The 18,718-nt window shown below is 45.0% G+C and overlaps 1 protein-coding gene across 1 annotated transcript in view; it reads right to left on the reverse strand.

Moving 5' to 3' along the window:
* The window catches only part of LOC138744601 (RNA-binding Raly-like protein), an 838,833-nt gene extending 826,616 nt beyond the window's left edge, over positions 1–12,217 (reverse strand). The window contains exon 1 of the mRNA XM_069901004.1: positions 11,962–12,217. Within this exon, the coding sequence (XP_069757105.1) occupies positions 11,962–12,217 (256 nt within the window). The remainder of the gene's footprint in view (positions 1–11,961) is intronic.
* Positions 12,218–18,718: the final 6,501 nt, after the last annotated feature.

Consider the following 18,718-nt stretch of genomic DNA (forward strand, 5'->3'; position numbering starts at 1 on the left):
TTAACAAGGACAATTGTTGGGTTAGACTAAATAAGTGGTTGATGGCCAGTGAGTGGAAGTTTCTGTTTCCATGCTCTGTAGCTCTTAACTATGATACTTTATTTGGCTGATGGCTTGTCACCTGGAAAGTGGCAGACCTGACTATGCACCAATCCAGAGTTGGTGCCTCGACTGCAGTACAAAGGTCCTTCTCGGAATCTCTGGGCTCAGCGCTGTTCAGATTCTACTGGGTCAGAGTAACATGCGAGGCACTAGTGTGAAAATACAGTGGAGAAGCATGGCAGGTATGCATCTAAAGATGGATGGCTGGACAGTGCGGTATCCTGGCCCAGAGTACAAAAGTTCGATTGAATGGTTCATTGTCATTAGCATTGAAGATACAGTGAAAAATCGTTGCTCTGTGTGCTATCCAGGCAAGTCAACTTCAACATAGTGCAAGAGTAATGGCAGGGTACAATGTCATATGTTACAAAAGTGCACTGTGTGGCGTTAAAGAGAATCATGCAGTTTAACAATACAAGACATCATCTTATACTGGTGTAAGTTTCAAAGTCAGGAAGGAAGATGTGCCTGAACCTAAAGGTTAGTGTTTTCAAACTTGAATTTTTTTTTTCCCAATGGGCAGGGGAGAAGAGAGTGTGACCGAGGTGGGGTGGCTGCTTTCCCAGGACAGCGGGAGGTCTCAGTGGAGGGGAGGTTGGTTTGTGCAATGACCTGAGCTGCCTTCTTGCGGTCTTGAGGAGGAGCAGTTCCCATCCCAGACTTTGATGTATCTGGACAGGATATCTTTGACTGCAAAAGTTGGCGTGGGTCAGTGGGGACACGCTGAAGTTCTTCAGCTTTTTGTGGAAGCAGAGATGGTGGGGGGGCGTGGGGCGGGGGGGCGTGCGTTCTCTAGGCCGTAGCCTCGATGCTAACAAGCAACAAGAGAGAGATAAATCCGAGAAGCTGCATATGCCACTGGATGCTAAATAATTACTAATTATAATTTTAATGCTGTGGGAATGCGCGAGCAAGAGGAGATGAGACTGGCTAACTTGGAGGTGTTTAACTGATGCAAGGAGAACATCCCATCCACCGTGGGGCTCGATTATAATGGTAATGGGAACTGGTCTAAGGTCTTATTCAACCCCATTATTTTTCAAGAATAGGGACGGAGTAGGCCCTTTCAATCTGACTTGTAAAATGGGGTTAACTGGTTAACACCCCAGTTGCACACCAGTTAGAAAGGGTCCGACCCGGTCAACCCTGTCGGAACCCAACTGGGTCCCTGACTTACTTCAGAGGTCGTCAGGGAACCCAGTTAAACTTACTTAGGTCTCATCCACGGCCAATTTGAAAGGAAAAATGGCCGACCTGCTTATTCTAGTGACGTCAGTGGTGTGCATCACCAGGCAGCCGGCATCCGAACATCCAGCAGTACCTCCGGTAAGTGCGTGATGCATCATTGCGGGGGCACGACCCCCCCTTAAATCACCAGGTTGGCAACTTAATGGATCAATCCTCCTGAAATTTGGAAGGTGCTTCCAGCCCCTTTGCCCCAGTAATCGCACCCAGGTCCCAGGAGGGCGACCCAGGTGCTTCAATTTAAAAAGGGCTAATGCCTTTGACCGGCTCCCCTGGTTTATTCAGATCAATTGTTAGGTATGGTTCAGAAAGCTCAGCAAGGATAACGAATGAATATGAGAGGGAATAGATCTCCGCTCTCAAATGTTATTTCATTTTCCTTTGTATGTGCAGCCTACATTATACAGACAAAGATCGGTGTTAGTCAACTTGTTCTTCACCCTTTGCCAATACTAAGTAATTGCTTCCTTTGGGACTGGATGGCATTTCTCTTTTACAGGCCTGGCAATTTTCCATGGTTGGTCAGACAGCATGCAAATTCTTCTTTGCGGGGAGCTGAATTTTTCACTGAGTTGATAAACCAATTTACTGCTCCACCAACCTAAGGCTTTTCTGTTAAAGGAAAATATTCTGCTGTGTTATTGATGTTGGATGGGTGAATCCAGATGCACAATGGCACTGCAAAGGCATGATTAAAGCAGTCAACGATAGGAGTGGAGAAATCTTCTTGAACCTTGACTTCTCTCCGCCTTTGTAAACAAAGTCCATGTCTGGATCCCATTAATTTCCCAAGCCTCTGGTCTCATCTTTGGGTTCTCATCTTCCATCCCACCAGCCTTTGTATTCCTAGAGATCATTCTCCACAATTTGCCACCTCCATGGAGATTCCACTCCCCCCCCACACCCCCAGTCATATATTCACCTTTTCTCCCCTTCCTGCATTTTGCAGGAACCATTTCCGACATGATTCCCTGCTTCGTTCTTTTGATTCCCACCAGCAACCCCTCTTCTCAGGCCATTTCCTGTGGTAGCTGCAGCTAATTACATACTGGTCCCCTTCCCTCCATCGAAAGACTCAGGCAATGTCTCCCGCTGAGGCAGGCTCACCTTCAATCTCACAGTCTGCATTCAGTTTCCTCTGCACTGGAGAAACCGAATGCAGATTGGATGATTATAGTGAGGAGGAACGCCTGCGTTCAGTCTGCAGGAGTGACCCTGAGCTTCGGTTACCTTCCACTTTGATTCTCCTCCCTGACCTATCTATTCAAGTCCTCTTGCACTATTACAATGAGGCAAGTCTGAGGAACTCCACATCACCTTCCATCTGGACATGTGGTAAACTTCTGGACTCGTTAGGGAATTCTACAACTTCAGGTAATTCTGCTCAGCTTGTTTGTCTAGTTTGCCTTTTCTTTCAACATACCCCACCTGACCTGCTGGGCACATCTATCGACAGCATTTTACAGTTCTCATAACTTTATGTTGATGTTCTCACTCTCTAACTGCTCTCATTCATTGCTCCAGTCAGAACACTTTCCAATAGAAGTTTGAAAGAGGATCCAATGACTTGCCATATCTCCCCTTCAGGAAGTACCTTGTTCGCAGTTGCTTCGATGTGCCGACCCAGAGAGAGCCCTCTGAAATATGGACCCCCAGAGACTGGAAGGTACGAATCCTTTCCACCCCTGTCCCTCAAATGCAGAAAGGTCTCCCCTTCCTAAAATCAACAATAAGCTCCTTGTTCTTGGTGAAAATGAGGACAGGATTTTTGTTCTGGCGCCACCCAAACTGGGTTTTCGATCTCCAGACTGTGCTCCGACCCATAATTTCCAATCATTCGACCAACAGGAGTGGCATTGTCAGCTGCTCATGCTGTTGAGTCCTGTGTCAAATGACCACTAACGATTACAATTTCCCAAGCCAGCTCCTTGTTAAGTAAATGCATATTTAAAGTCTAATTTCAATAAGCTGCAGAAATCTAATAGTTAATCCAGTTAAGGGTGACAAACATTTTGGGCCTGGGCCAGGGGTGCAGTGCTAAATGTTTAGGTTCTGGAGCTCACCAGAAATGATCAAATATCCTAATGTTATTATTGGTATTTTTCCCCCTCCAGCCACCACCCACTCTCCCCGTTCTCCCCCCAACCCAAAATCCACTTCCGTAAAATCCCCTGTATTCAGAGTCGCCATCAGAACAAATCTAATAGAGCGGCATTAGGGTAACCACGGGTGGGAGGGGGTGTGGGGGGGGGTCACCAGCTTATGGTAGGAGTGGCTAATGCAGCAAAATAAACAGTGTCTCGTGGCCTTGGTTGCCACCATGTTGCATTGGGCATTGTATAATTGAGAGCGAACGGGAGGACAAGGAAGGAGGACGAGTGAACAGGAGGTCATGTATGAAACATGTCCCTTGTATGTATGTCCAGAATAGCGCTCAGCGGTGGGGGTGGGGAGGGTTCCAGGACACCAACCTCATCTGTGTTTAATAGGCAGCAGGTTGTTCAATTCCCCACTAGTTAAAATCCCCCGCTTATTTAATTTATCTTTTTTTACAGAGGTGCCAGACGGTGCTCTGGTGAGCTCCGACAACATTACACTCCTGACCTGGGCCCTTCATCAGGTGTAAGGAGAAACAGGCAGGTGCCTTAATTCATGATATCAGTAATGTTTATCTTTGCCGAGGACCACTTACAATAAAGCCTTGGACCACCTGTGTCTACAGGTTGACAAATAAAGTTCTACAGAGTTTCTGTGTTCAATAGAAATCCCAAGCTATCTTGTTGCTGAGTGACATTTCCCTGTTCTACAGTTCCTTGTTCTGCTGAGTGACAGATCCTCCTGTTCTACAGTTCCCTGTTCTACAATTCCCTGTTCTGCTGAGTGACAGTTCCTCCTGTTCTACAGTTCCCTGATCTACAGCTCCCTGTTCTGCTGAGTGACAGTTCCTCCTGTTCTACAGTTCCCTGTTCTACAATTCCCTGTTCTGCTGAGTGACAGTTCCTCCTGTTCTACAGTTCCCTGATCTACAGTTCCCTGTTCTACAGTTCCTTGTTCTGCTGAGTGACAGATCCTCCTGTTCTACAGTTCCCTGTTCTACAATTCCCTGTTCTGCTGAGTGACAGATCCTCCTGTTCTACAGTTCCCTGATCTACAGTTCCCTGTTCTGCTGAGTGACAGTTCCTCCTGTTCTACAGTTCCCTGATCTACAGTTCCCTGTTCTACAATTCCCTGTTCTGCTGAGTGACAGTTCCTCCTGTTCTACAGTTCCCTGTTCTACAGTTCCTTGTTCTGCTGAGTGACAGATCCTCCTGTTCTACAGTTCCCTGTTCTACAGTTCCTTGTTCTGCTGAGTGACAGATCCTTCTGTTCTACAGTTCCCTGTTCTACAATTCCCTGTTCTGCTGAGTGACAGTTCCTCCTGTTCTACAGTTCCCTGTTCTACAGTTCCTTGTTCTGCTGAGTGACAGTTCCTCCTGTTCTACAGTTCCCTGTTCTACAGTTCCTTGTTCTGCTGAGTGACAGATCCTCCTGTTCTACAGTTCCCTGTTCTACAATTCCCTGTTCTGCTGAGTGACAGATCCTCCTGTTCTACAGTTCCCTGATCTACAGTTCCCTGTTCTACAATTCCCTGTTCTGCTGAGTGACAGTTCCTCCTGTTCTACAGTTCCCTGTTCTACAGTTCCCTGTTCTGCTGAGTGACAGATCCTCCTGTTCTACAGTTCCCTGATCTACAGTTCCTTGTTCTACAGTTCCCTATTCTGCTGAGTGACAGTTCCCTATTCTGCATTTGCCTGTTCTACAGTTCCTTGTTCTGCTGAGTGACAGTTGCCTGTTCTCCATGGTTGGCGTAGCGGTTAGCGCAATGCTGTTGCAGTGCCAGCAATCGGGACCAGGGTTCGAATCCTACACTGTCTGTAAGGAGTTTGTACTTTCTCTCCATGTCTGCGTGGGTTTTCACTGGGGGGGGGGGGGCCTCTGGTTTCTGTCCACCGTTTGAAACATACCAGGATTGTAAGTCAATTGGGTGTAATTGGGTGGCACGGACTCATGACCCAAAATGGCTAAATTAAAATTCAAACATAAAAATTTTAATTTAATTTAAAAATTAAAAAAAGATAAATCCCATTTTCATGGGGGCTTGATGTTATAATTTAAACCCCACTCAGTAAAACTGCCCCCAGCAGATGCAACTGAGAATTCAATGTGACCATCCTCTCTCCTGTCCTTTGACTTGGTCTGTCATTAGCACTTGAAAGGTTAACAAGATCACTTGAGAGTGTGATGCAATCCAATCTTGGCCCTGAAGGTTAGCCTCATAATTCAGGGGAGTAGATTTAATTCAGAGATGAGAAGGAATGGGTTCTCCCAGAGAGCAGTGAATCTCTGCCCAAGGAAGCAGAAGAAGTTGCCTCATGAAATGTATTTAATGCAGAGATAGATTTTTGAAGAATAAGAGAATTAAGAGTTAAGGGGAAACAGGCGTGTAAGCGGAGCTGACCCCACGGTCAGATCAGCCATGACCTTATTGAATGGTGGTACTGGCTTGACAGGCCGGATGGCCAACCTCTGCACCTACTTCTTTTCTGCAGTAAGAGTGAGGTGATATTCATATGGGGAAGGAATGATGGCCGACTAACTGCACCTGACTTGAAACAAGTGGCTCTTCTGCATTCTTCGTTTAAGACTGAGTCTGAGACTGGGGGTTGTTGTGTGAGAGACTCAAAAAAATTTGGGAATGAAGCATAGGAATTTAGGATTAAGAAATGTTAAAGCAAGGAAAGTCAGGGTGAGGCTGGATGGATGCAGGACAAAGACCTGGTGAGGTGGGCACGTGGGATGGTTTGTGTGTTGTAAGTGAGGCCATAGTAAGCTTGGCTTATGCATGCAGGTTATGTTCTTCTCTTGCTTTGTGGGCAGGAAGGATCCTTGGTGAGGATACAAGAAATAAAACACAAAAGTCTCATCAAGGTATGGAAAAATGTCAGCAAGTATTTGAACAAAAGGGTGGGGGAGGTGTGGTAGCTCAAGAGCAGCAGAGATTACAGTGAGAGAGAATTCCACACAATTCCCTTCGGAGAGCAAAGGAGAACTTCAGGGAGTCACCCCCTTGAAAGATTTGCAGTAGTCAGAGCAGCTGGGTCAGCTCCGTTAGTGGTGGTGAGGGTGGTTAGGGCAATATGGGACCTCAAGTGCTGAGGGCCAGGCCTGGATGGCAGCATTCAGTCACTTGGAAAAGCAGAGGGTGACAGTGGTGGGCAGACTGGGATTATGATCAGCTTATGATGGTTGATGCCTTTCATTAAATCCACTGACTTGTCCTATGAAGGCTCAGTGAGCTGAAATGTTAACTGTTTCTCAATCCACAGATGCTGTCTGACCATAGAACCACCACACAACATCTATAGCACAAAAATTGGCCCTTCATCTATTATCTGCGTATTCCCAATGAGCTGCTCCCAGACCATAATGCTCCATATCCGTTCCATGTACCTCTCCAAGTTTTGCTTACATGTCAAAATCGAGTCTGTATTCACCACTTCTCTGCGTGAACATTTCCCCTAACAATCTCTTCAAACATTTTCTCTTTCACCCTTAACCCACTAGTTCATGTCTCACCCACCATCAGTGGAAAAAGCCTTTTTGCATTTACTCTATACCCCTCATAATGTTGTGAACCTCTATCAAATTTCCCCTCATTCTCTACGCTCTAAGGAATAAAGTCCTGACCTGTTTAACCTTTCCTTTTCACTCAGTTCCTCAAGCCTGCTGGGCACGTCCAATATTTTATTTCCAAAGCCTCGTGAAGCCTGAGAGGGTGGATGCATGAGGGAGGAGGAGACCAGGTGTCACAGACATCATTGGGGACACAGAGGAAAAGAAATCCGTTCACTCAAAGAGTTGAGACACCCTTGAACTCTGGTTGCGGGGGTTAGTGCAGGAAGGTGGGGTTGAGGTACAAGAAGGCTATGATCTCATGGAATAATGGAATAGGAGGAGGAGATGAGGGGCACAACTCTGCTTCTTCGCTGGACTTATGCATATGTAAGGGAAGACAGGCACACACCCACTGAGAAGCATTACAGTGAGAACCTTGCAATAGAAATCTTCACAGAGCCCAGTTGCAGCTTTCTGAATGCTGCCTTGGTTCAAGTTCAAGTTTATTATCATGTGGTTGACAAAATAGTCTTTCTCTGGACCATGGTACATACACAATACACAGCACATAATAATCACATATATACATTAAGATATAATTTAAAATATAGAGATATAAAAATATGGGATGATTCACAGCCTATGGGAAGAAGCTATATCCCCAGTCTGGCATCTTGATTTGATGTTCCTGCACCTCCTTCTTGATGGTAATGGGTCAAAGACACTGTGTGCTGGATGGAAAGGGTCCTCAATAATTCTTTGGGCCCTATTTAAGCAACGGTCCTGGAGAATGTTGTTAATGGAGGAAAGGGAGACCCCAGTGATCTTCTCAGCTGTTTTGATGATCGTCTGTATTGACTTCCAGTCCGACGCATTGCAGCTGCCGTGACCACACAGTGATGCAGCCGGACAGGACACTCTCTATAGGGCTCCGGTAAAATGTTCCCAAGATGGGGGCCAGTAGTCTTGCCTGCTTCAGTCTTCTCAGGAAGTGCAGTCACTGTTGCACGTCCCTGACAAGTGAGGGGATGTTGAGTGTCCACAATAGTCACAAGTTAAAGTGAACTCCAAGGAACTTGGTGCTCTCCAATCTCTCCATTACAGAGTTGTTGATGTGGAGTGGAGGGTAGTCATTCCTAGTCCTCCTGAAGTCCATGATCATCTTCTTCGTCTTGTCCGTGTTGAGACTCAGGTTGTTCCTCTCGCACCACGTCACGAGATTTTCCACCTCTTCTCTTCATCGTTGTTGCTGATGAGGCCGACGACTGTCGAGTCATCTGCAAACAACTGTTGGACCTGGATCTGGTGATGCAGCTGTGGGTCAGCAGGGTGAACAGGAGCGGGCTGAGCCTGAGGTGCACCAGTGCTCAGCGTGACAGTGCTTGATATTCTGCTACTGACCTGGACAGACTGGAGACTTTCTGCTAGGAAATCTAGAATCCAGCAACAGAGAGGGGAGTTGAGTCCACTTTACTCAATACAGGTCAGCCTAAAGTCTGCTGCTCTCCAAATTTTAGCCCTTGGAACTGCTCAAACCAATATCCATGGTTCTGCTGGTGAAATCCTGTGGTGCAATTCACAACTTTAATAGTCATGCAGCACAAGAACAGACTCCCAATTAATCTGCACTCATTTACACTGCTGTTGGTCCTGCCCTCCCCACCCTCGAGGCAGACCAGAGAATTCCAGGGGTTCACCTCCCTCTCAAGAAATTCCCACTTCAGTTTCAGAAACCTAAGCTTCGCAATTTCTCCATCTCTCAAGCGAAGTCTCACCGCTCACAATGAAGAAAGCAGAATTTCAATCCTCTCCCCCTGCCCTCGCAAAGTTCTGCTCCTTCTTGCTGGCAGCATGTTAACTGTCAATCAAAGCCCGAATATCAGAATTATGGGTTAAAGCTTGTGCATTTGGTCACATGCAAATCAAACCTATCTTTCTTGGAGGCCCTTCAGCCCATCTAAACTGTCTGTTCTCATTGAGGAATTAGATTAGTCCCTCTCCCCCTTCCCCTTCACATGCTTATCCATATCCCTGCCACTTCTTTGTGAGTCACCTGCACAACAGGGGGAGGGGGGAGTCATTAACCTACCAGGATGACTTTCTGATGTGGGAGGAAACCAGATCACCCCATGGAAACCCATGCAGCCACAGGGAGAATGCGCAAACTCCACACAGACAGCAGCCGAGGCCAGGACTGAAGCTGGGTCCCCCGCGTTAACTGCCGGGCCACCTGACAAATGAAATCATTCCTTATTGTTTCATTTCCCAAGAGAAGTCTGTTTATTTGATTATTATAAGTTGCCATTTGATGTGTATTGCCTCTAAGCACTGTTGGATGGACTTCAGATTTGATTTAATCAATATCAGCAAAATTTCACTTTCAATTCTCTGATGAATGTTGATCCGCTCAATGTGGGTTAGGAGACTGACTTCAGGAGACATTATGTTGCTGAGGCATTTTATAATCTGCAGTTTGTCTTTGACTTTATGAAATGGGGTCAGATTCTGTAATATATAGTTGCTGAGATGCACATCACAGTTGAATTTCCATTTCACATCTATTTCATGGCATTGTAGAAAGGTGCAGAACTGAAGGAGATAATTCATCCCATCAACTGTAATTACCTCCAATGGCGACACCCACTAAAACAGCAGGTCTATTAGATTCTTCTCTTAAGAGAACAATTAAAGGTCTTCTGATTGCATCTGTGAACTCTTCTGTAACACTGATAGAAACAAAACACCCTTCATTTCAACCACTCTCTGTGCAAATGAAATGCTTCATTAGTTCATGTTTATTTTTTTCTCTGTGATTAACCAATTTTGTGATATGCTGTTGTCATCAGCACCAATGGGAGTAGGTTATTAGCAAGTGAAGATCTCTAAAAGATGCTTTGCCCCCCACCCCAAAACCCTCACCTCTGGGGCAGAAAACCTCTCTCAACTGTAATATTCGAGTTAAAACTAAACCTGATTCCTGGAATATTTGCATTAAAATTAAACCATACCAAGCATGCTGTGCTGAACGAAGCTGAACAACCCTGAACACATTGTTAAGATATTACAACTCCACACTACAGTTTCCTAACCTCGCCCACTGGATGTCATCCACAAGGTTTGTGAACCCTCTCGCCCTTCAGTTTTCTAATCAATTTTCCCCTTGATCTCTGGACTTCTTCCTTTGATGGGTAAGGCCCACTGCTCTGTAGGGATATCCTCTATGCCCATTCTCACCTCCATCCTGCCCCACTCCCACTCCTCCCTCTCCCATTTCCATTCCCTCCAATCCTATTGCCATTCAATCCCTGGCATCGTTCTTCACTTCCTATTCCCACTAATCTCTTCCCATCCTGGATCCCACCATCATTCCATCTCCTTCCCATTATGTATCCCCCGCTGGTGCATACGCTCTGCCCTACTCCTACTCTTTCCCCATCCTGCTCTCTTCCCACCCTTCCTTCCCTCCCTCCCACTTCAATTCTTTCCCCCTGCCAATCCACACCACTACCCTCATACTTATCTTCTTCGTCCTGTTTACCCCACCCCCCCCCCCCCCCGCCACCTCAATCCCATTCCCTCCTGTACGCACTCTCAATCCTGTTCAAATCTATTTTGATCCTCTCCCTGTTTGGGTCTTAACATTTTATCTTCTGCACAGAATATGAACTTACACACAGTGTATTGTCTGATCACACTTAGCAAGCAATAAGCTCCCAAACAAACTCACTGCAATGGCAGACCAACTGGAATTAACCCGTGGATACACGATGCATGTGGCCACTCAGAAATAAAACATCACCATACGATTCCAGAGTAACACTGAGAGATATTCACTTCATCCATCAACCCAGAATACCCCCCAGCGAGAAACTACCCGGGGTAAACAACAATGCTCATCTTTCTACACCAGTGGTTCTCAACCTTTTTCTTTCCATTCACGTCCCACTTTAAGTAATCCCTAGGCCATCGGGGCTCTGTGATCAGTAAGGGATTGCTTAAGGTGGGATGTGGGTGGGAAGGGAAGGTTGAAAATCACTGTTCTAGACCCAATTATTATTGAAATATCTTGCTTGAGAAAAATTGTCATTGGCCCATTTCTGAAACCGTGCACAAAACAAGTCAATGAGGGACAATTAAAACAGTGGGTTTCAAACTTTTTCTTTCCACCCACATCCCACCTTAAGCAACCCCTTACTAATTACAGAGCCCCAACGACCTAGGGATTCCTTAAAGTGGGATGTGAGTGGAAAGGAAAAGGTGGAGAACCACTGCTCTACACTGTTGCATCGTTCCAATGCTTATTCCTTGCTTGATAGGTGTGCATCTTAACTGAGCCCACTATCCAGAGCTGGAAGTCTTACCACCATTGCTTCAAGCCCTGTAGTAGGCGAGTGCCACTGATACACTTCTGCGAGGACCAGTGTTCTAAATATCTCTTCCATTCTCACAAAGGGCAGTGTTTGGATGGTCACAAATTCATACGCTGGAAACCCTCTTCAAACCAGCAAATAAAAGAAATAAAAGCAAGCCACAACATTAGCTGGAAATTCTGGCCATGAACAAGATCGCTCGCAGAAGCAATTTCACATGGCTTTCTTTAAAAGGCTGCATATGAGAATTTCAATTGGGTGGCTTTGGACAACTTCTCTGAACACCACCGTTCACATAAGGATTTGCTCTGCAATCATCTCATCTCAGAATATAATGCCGAGGTCATGACACACTCTATTCAGTAGCACGTCCTTAAGATCAGTCTTGATGCACAGGTTACACTTCACTCAGGAGAAATGGGAGGGAAAAGTGAGCATGCTCAAAGCAGGGCAACATCCAAGCAGCCTGAGATGAATACGAAGCAAGAATCTAATGTCAGTCACATTCAATCACCATTCTGCAACCCTGTTCACATAAACACGGTTTCTGTCATCTCCTTCTTCCATGGAGCTATGCGTTGCGACTTACCCAAAGGCTGTCCGGCCACTATCCTGTTGTGCTCCCCCGCCACAGCTGCTCTGGCATTCCGTTCAAACACGTACTGCACAAACGCGTATCCTTTGTGCACAGAGCACCCAACTATCTTGCCGTACTTGCCAAAGATGGCCTCCACATCTGCCTTCTTCACAATGGCGGTATTTAGGTTACCAATGAAGACTCTGGAGTTGATGGACTTGGGGTCATTTTTATTGGTCACATTACTGGTCACTGACTTACTTGTCATTTTCCCTTAGAAGGAACCTGCAAAAGCATAAACGAATGTTTACCTTTTCTGTATAGCGTGATGTGCACAGCCTGCCGCAAAGCTTCATAATATTTTCTTAAGATGACAGATGCACGATCATTAAGCCTAGAAATGAGGTGAAGGACCTTATAAATCCAGGGGCATTGTGTATTTGCCCTCATCACTCAGCAGGCTGCCAATGAACACAGCAGTCGTATTCAGCTGCACAGTATAGATCTGTCCTCTATCAGCACTCGAGCTGGACTGACCAATGGAGGCTGTCACATCTCCTGGTCAGAGCTGGGGGTGGGCAGATTACTGAAAGGGCCTGCTTGCACAGAACAAGTAATTGTAGAAACTGGTGGGACCCGTTGGTGAAGCAGCTTCGCGGTGCATTTTTTAAAACATTGGTGAACCCACAGAGGTCTGTGTTCAAGATGGTGGCACCCATGCTTGGCAGTGGACCACGAGGGGTGAGGGAGCAGTAAATTGGTGCAGGGCATCAGAGCGGGAGAACACACCCACCCCTCCCCTAACCCCAGCTCCTAAGAAGGAGAAACCTGGGAGACGACCGAAGGAGACCCCAGCAGGGGGCCAGCAAAGGGCTCGGAGGGTGACGGACTCATGATAGGCCATGGGCTGCTGGAGACCAGCTCGTGGCAGTCAGGTATTGGGTCTGGGAATCATGAGGGTGCCAAAGGTGAGCAGGGCTCCCGAAGGGCCTAGGGCGCTGACAGTTTCCTGAACTTATTGGGGGTCTGGATCTGGGAGCTTGGGTGCACCACTGGAACGGACAGGAGGCTGTGTGGCTGCAGATGTTGTGGGAGCACAGAAGGTGAATCCACGAACAATCAATGTGCCTAAAGGGACTTTGTTTGGCTTATCTTTCTCTTATTGGTAGGGCTAGTGGCACCTCTTTGTGTGGCTTTACAGTAAACAAAAGTTAACAAATATTATGTATTAGATACATGACAATCAAGAAATCTGAAATTTAGGAGGCAGTTCATTGGCTCTCTGTAAGATTTAATTCTCGGTGGAATTAAATTCACTTAAGCTTTCTAAATGACTATTGAAAATGGTAATTACATCTAACATCATATATTTCTATTGCATTCTTGAGCAGCTCAAGCTAAATTGTTCCTCAGCTGGTTTGTAAAATATTACTAAAACCACTGAGATTTGGTCAGTGGAAGTATTTGATCATTGCAGTATCAGCCAAATCTCAGTGCCAAGCAACATCTCCGACGACCTTTGCTGGCACTGAGCCAAATGGATGTGTCCACCCCTTCCCTGAAATGTCCCCCTTATGTTTCTGCCGTCCAACATCCAGCTCAGCTTGTTCCAAACTGTGTCAGTCGTCAGAGTGATGGAAATCAATCTTGGTATCAGCAGAAATAAGAACCGAAAAAGCTGGAAACCTTCCCCAAGTTAGGCAGTATCAGTGGAGAGGGGTACCGAGTTAATGCTACAGGGTGACAATCAACACTGGAACATTAACTCTGTGTCACTTCCCTGGCTGCTGCCTGACCAGATGAATATTTCCATAACAGTCTATTTGTTATCACAGATTTCATTGAAAAATGCCAATGAACAGGCAAGGAATGGATGGATATTGTAGATCACTGTTTCACCAGGTTGTACTTGTACAATCAACATGACTTGACTTGACCAAATATAAACCATGTGGTATTAATTTAATTTGGGCATTGAGGCAGACTCAGACATGGCGGTCGAAGGGCCATTTTCCATGTTGTACTCTTCTACGTTCCATGTCCTACATCTGAACTCTTACTTTTGCCTTTTGTTTATCAATGACATTTCATGTACCTGACATTTCCAAATGATGAGTCAAGATAAATAAGCAATACTGAAATCCCAATTAATGGACTCTCTCTCCATATTTTCAGGACTTTTTAAAATTTAGACTTAAATTCTAAAATGTTAAATTTAAATGTAGACATACAGCACAGAAACAGGCCCTCCTGGCCCACGAGTCCATGCTGCTCAATTTATGCCCCATTAACCTACGACGTAGACATGGGGAGAATGCATAAACTCCTTATAGACAGCGTGGGCTTCGAAACCTGGTCCCGTTCCCTGGCGTTATGCTAACCGTTATGCCAACTGTGCCGACTTGGGCCAGGTCAGTAGAATACACTTGGGTTTTAATTCCAACCACTGAGCTACATTCCAGTCTCAGCTGGAAGGTGGAAAGAAACACAGATCATTGTACAGGTTGTACCTCTTTAATCTGGCGATATTGGCACCTGGCCATTGCTGGACCACAGAAAATGCCAGGAAACAGAAATTGATCCCTAAGAGAACCACCTATTTAAACATATCAAAGATAGAACAAAGCTTAAAACAGGAAATAATACTGTTGGGCGGCGCAGTTTGTGTAGAGGTTAGCACAACGCCTTTACAGAGCCAGCAATCAGGGTTCCAGACTCGCGCTGTCTGTAAGGAGTTTGTACATTCTCCCCATGTCTGCGTGGGTTTCTTCCCATCATTCAAAGCGTACTAGGGTTGTAGGTCAATTTGGTGTAATTGGGCGGCTCATGGGCTGAAAGGGCCTGTTACATCTAAATTTAAAAATGTAAATAAGTTTACTATTTTTTAAGAGGGGTACAACCTGTACTTTATTGCATCAGACAACTTGTGAAGCACTCTGGAACCAGTACCATTGGGTTCATGGTCAGCTATATAAATCTGGAATCAAAGGTTGTCAAGCAAACGCTGCTGGACGATCTCAGTAGGTCGAACAGCACTAGAAGGAGGAAAAGAACGATCGATATTTGGAGCTGAAACTCTTTGTCAAGATTTCTTTCCCCTACATATGCTGCTTGACCAGCTGTGGTGTTACCATTATGTATATTGTATTTATGTGCTTATGGGCTGTCCCGCCCTTGAATCTGTGACTCCTCCCTCCCTCCATAAAGGCTGTTATGCCCAAACCCCTCCCTCAGTTCCTGCATTGGAACCGGGCCAGCCACATGCAAGATGTGCTGATATCTAAAAGCAATTAAAGCCTATTAATCACAGATCGTTGTCTAATGTGATTGATTGATAGCACATCATCTTTGGCTATATTGTTCCCTTTTGTCCTCTTCTGTTCATTAAATGTCACTGTGGTTCAACAGCTCTGTGTTGGCGGTCTAATTTCTCCTGCTTTGCTTTCATCCCTTGCTACCCTCTTCCTTCTTCAGCTAAGCATCTGCCTTTCCATAAAGCATGTTGCTTGATTTTACATTTTAACCCTTCCAATGCAAAGGTCATATCAATTGTCTCAGAATTTGGATGTAGAACTTCCACTTGAATCTGCTTTCAATTGATTTAACTTCAGCTCTGAGAAATGTTTCTGTATTCTGGTTTCCCCATTTCAGAAGAATATGGTCCATTCTGTTCATTATTAACATACTCCTGCAAGCTCTCTGGCTGCCAGTTTATTATTCCAGGTTCAGTCTATCAGAATGTTCTCTAAGGTTATATATTAAAAGGGTGAGTCATGAATTGCACGGTTGGCATAGTGGTTAGTGGAATGTCTTTACAGCACCAGCGATCAGGACCAGGGTTCGAATCCTGCGTTGTCTGTAATGAGTTTGTATGTTCTCCCTATGTCTCCAGGTGCTCTGGTTTCATCCCACCATTTGAAACATAGTGGGGTTGAAGGTCAGTTGGGTGTAATTGGGCGGCACAGGCTCGTGGGCCAAAAGGACCTGTTACCGTGCTGTGTGTCTAAATTTAAAAACGTCATTAATAAGTTTACTATCTTGTACAGATATTCTCACTTGCTGCCACCACCTACAAATGGGTACATTAAATTACAACAATATGCCAAAGCAAAAAAATGATGATAAATATCAAAGAATAGATAGACAAATATTCACAGTTGCAGTTAATGGAATAAAATAAAGTGCTATGTCAATAATGCAAAAAAAGATCTTTTGGTGATTCCAGACTAGTTTGCGGTTGAAATTAGGGTAGTAGAAAGGTTCAAGAGCCTGATAGCTGTCGGACAAAACTGTTCTTGAACCTGGAGGTGCTGGACTTCAGGCTTTTGTACCTTCTACCCGTAAGAAGAGATGGTGATCCGGGTGATGGGGGACCTTTATGATGTGGCCTGCCATCACATAGATGTCTGGAATGGATAGGAGATGGCCCTGGTAGACTTGACTAAATCTCCCACTTTCTGCAGCCCTTCTGCGTTCCTGGGCAAGGAGCAACATTGAAAATAATAGAACAAATAAAGTCTCAAAGGCCCTCAATGCAAACACTTTAATCTTCTAAGCCTCTTGTGAGGATCACTTAAGCTTTTTAAGTGGTTCCTTGCATTTGAGAGTTTACTTTCAATAAATTACATGCCTGGTGAGCAGCTTCTTCCAAACTCAGCAATGTGCATTTAAATAGCATCACGTTGCAAACACCCCAAGCACATTATCAAGTAAGGTTTGGCAATGTGTGGCCTCAAGAGGTATTGGGACAGGTGATCAAAAGGTTGGCCAATGGGTTGGGCTTTAAAGGAGGTCAAGAGGTAGGTGAGCATTTTCAGAACTTATGTAGTTGAGGACATGATCACCAAAGAAGTCATCAATACAGTTAAACTTTCCAGAAGGGTAGCATTGGACAATTAAGATTTTGCTTCCTAAACACTTTTGGGTATATTTTATGTATTTTGGGCTGCTGATCATGAAAATCACCTTAACATTTCTCGATCACATACTGTTTCTAGATACAACCTGTCAGATTTTAAGGCTACTTCAAGCATACAAAACAATGAAGTACAACATGTCATTGAAAATTCATTTTCTGCATTCGCACTTGAACTTCTTCCCTCCTGATCTTGGTGCAGTCGGTGATGAACATGGTGAAAGGTTTCACCAGGACATTGAGACCACAGAAAAGCAGTATCAGCGCAATGGAATCCATCAATGCTGGCTGATCATTGTTGGGTACTGACATGAGAGGCATCAGATACTGAGTACAAATGAAAATCAGTGTCAAAGCAGTTTTAGGTCAGTTGAACTAACTCAATATGTCAGAATCGTTATGTGATAAAACATGTTAAATTGAATAAAAGTTAATTTAATGTTTCTCCAACTTCCTACATAATACAGCAAATCTGAAATTATCTTTGTGTTCAAATTTAAATTTAAATTATATTAAAACATACAGCAAAGTAATAGGCCATTTCAGCCTACAAGTCCGTGCCGCCCAATTTACACCCAATTAACCTGGTACATTTTGAACAGTGGGAGGAAACCAGAACCCCCAGGGAAAACCCACGCAGACATGGGGAGAACGTACAAACTCCTTACAGACAGCGTGGGATTCAAACTCCACTCCTGATTGGTGGCTCTGTAAAGGCGTGGCGCTAACCGCTACTCCAACCGTGGTGAAGTTGTCTAATATAATCCCCAATTTCTTTTTCAGGAAGCAAACTTTTGGAAAAAAAAATAATTGTTCAGTGTAATCAGACATGAATGAGGGTGGAAGTTGGACAGAGGAGGCAATAGAGATGGAGGTGGTGGGTGAAGAATAGAGGAGTTGAATACACAGTGGACTAAAAGACAACATAATGGCTTGAGTGCAAATCAGAGCATAGGCAGCTAAGCTTTAGATGACCTGATATTGACAGAGGAGGAGTGTCAGGAAGGGGAAAGGTGGGGGGGGGGGAATGGGTTGGTCTATGTCAATCTTGAGGTAGCAAAAGTACAGATGAGACTTTCAACAGTATGTGATTTGGGAGACTGACACTGTCATAGAAATGGAAGTTACAAAAGCAAAACATTTGAGTTAAATAAGAAATCTGCTGTGATTATGGGGTGACACAGTTGGCATACGGGGTCACAATTAACACAACACCTTTACAGTGCCAGCGATCGGGAGCAGAGTTCAAATCCCGGGCTATCTGTAAACAGTTTGTACGTTCTCCTCATGTCTGCATGGGTTTTCCCTGGGGGCTCCAGTTTCCTCCCACCCTTCAAAATGAACCGGGCGTGTAGGTTAATGGTGCGTATATGGGCAGCACAGGTTTGAGGGCTGAAATGGACTCTTACTGTGCTGTATGTCTAAATTTAAAATATGGTAGCTTAATGCACAAAAGTGCTGGAGAAACTCAGCAGGTCACATAGCATTCTTGATGGTTGAAATACATAACCAATGTTTTGGGCATCAATGCTTGTGAAGTCGATTGTCAAGAATGCGGTTTCGGAGTACCTGGAAGTGCATGACAAGATCAGCCAATGTCAGCATGGTTTCCTTAAGGGAAAATCTTACTGCAATTTTTTGAGGAAGCCACAAGCAGGCTAGACAAAGGAGATGCAAGTGGGGGTTATATATTGGGACAGAGTAGATGTGGCAAACTTGTGTCCCATGGTAGGGGAGTCTAGGACAAGAGGGCACAACCTCATGATTGAAGCGCGCCCATTCAAAACAGAGATGTGGAGGAATTTTTTTAGCCAGAGTGTGAACCTCTGGAATCTGCTTCGATGGGCAGCTGTG

This window comes from Narcine bancroftii, chromosome 10 (assembly GCF_036971445.1).
Source record: "Narcine bancroftii isolate sNarBan1 chromosome 10, sNarBan1.hap1, whole genome shotgun sequence".
Taxonomy (NCBI): domain Eukaryota; kingdom Metazoa; phylum Chordata; class Chondrichthyes; order Torpediniformes; family Narcinidae; genus Narcine; species Narcine bancroftii.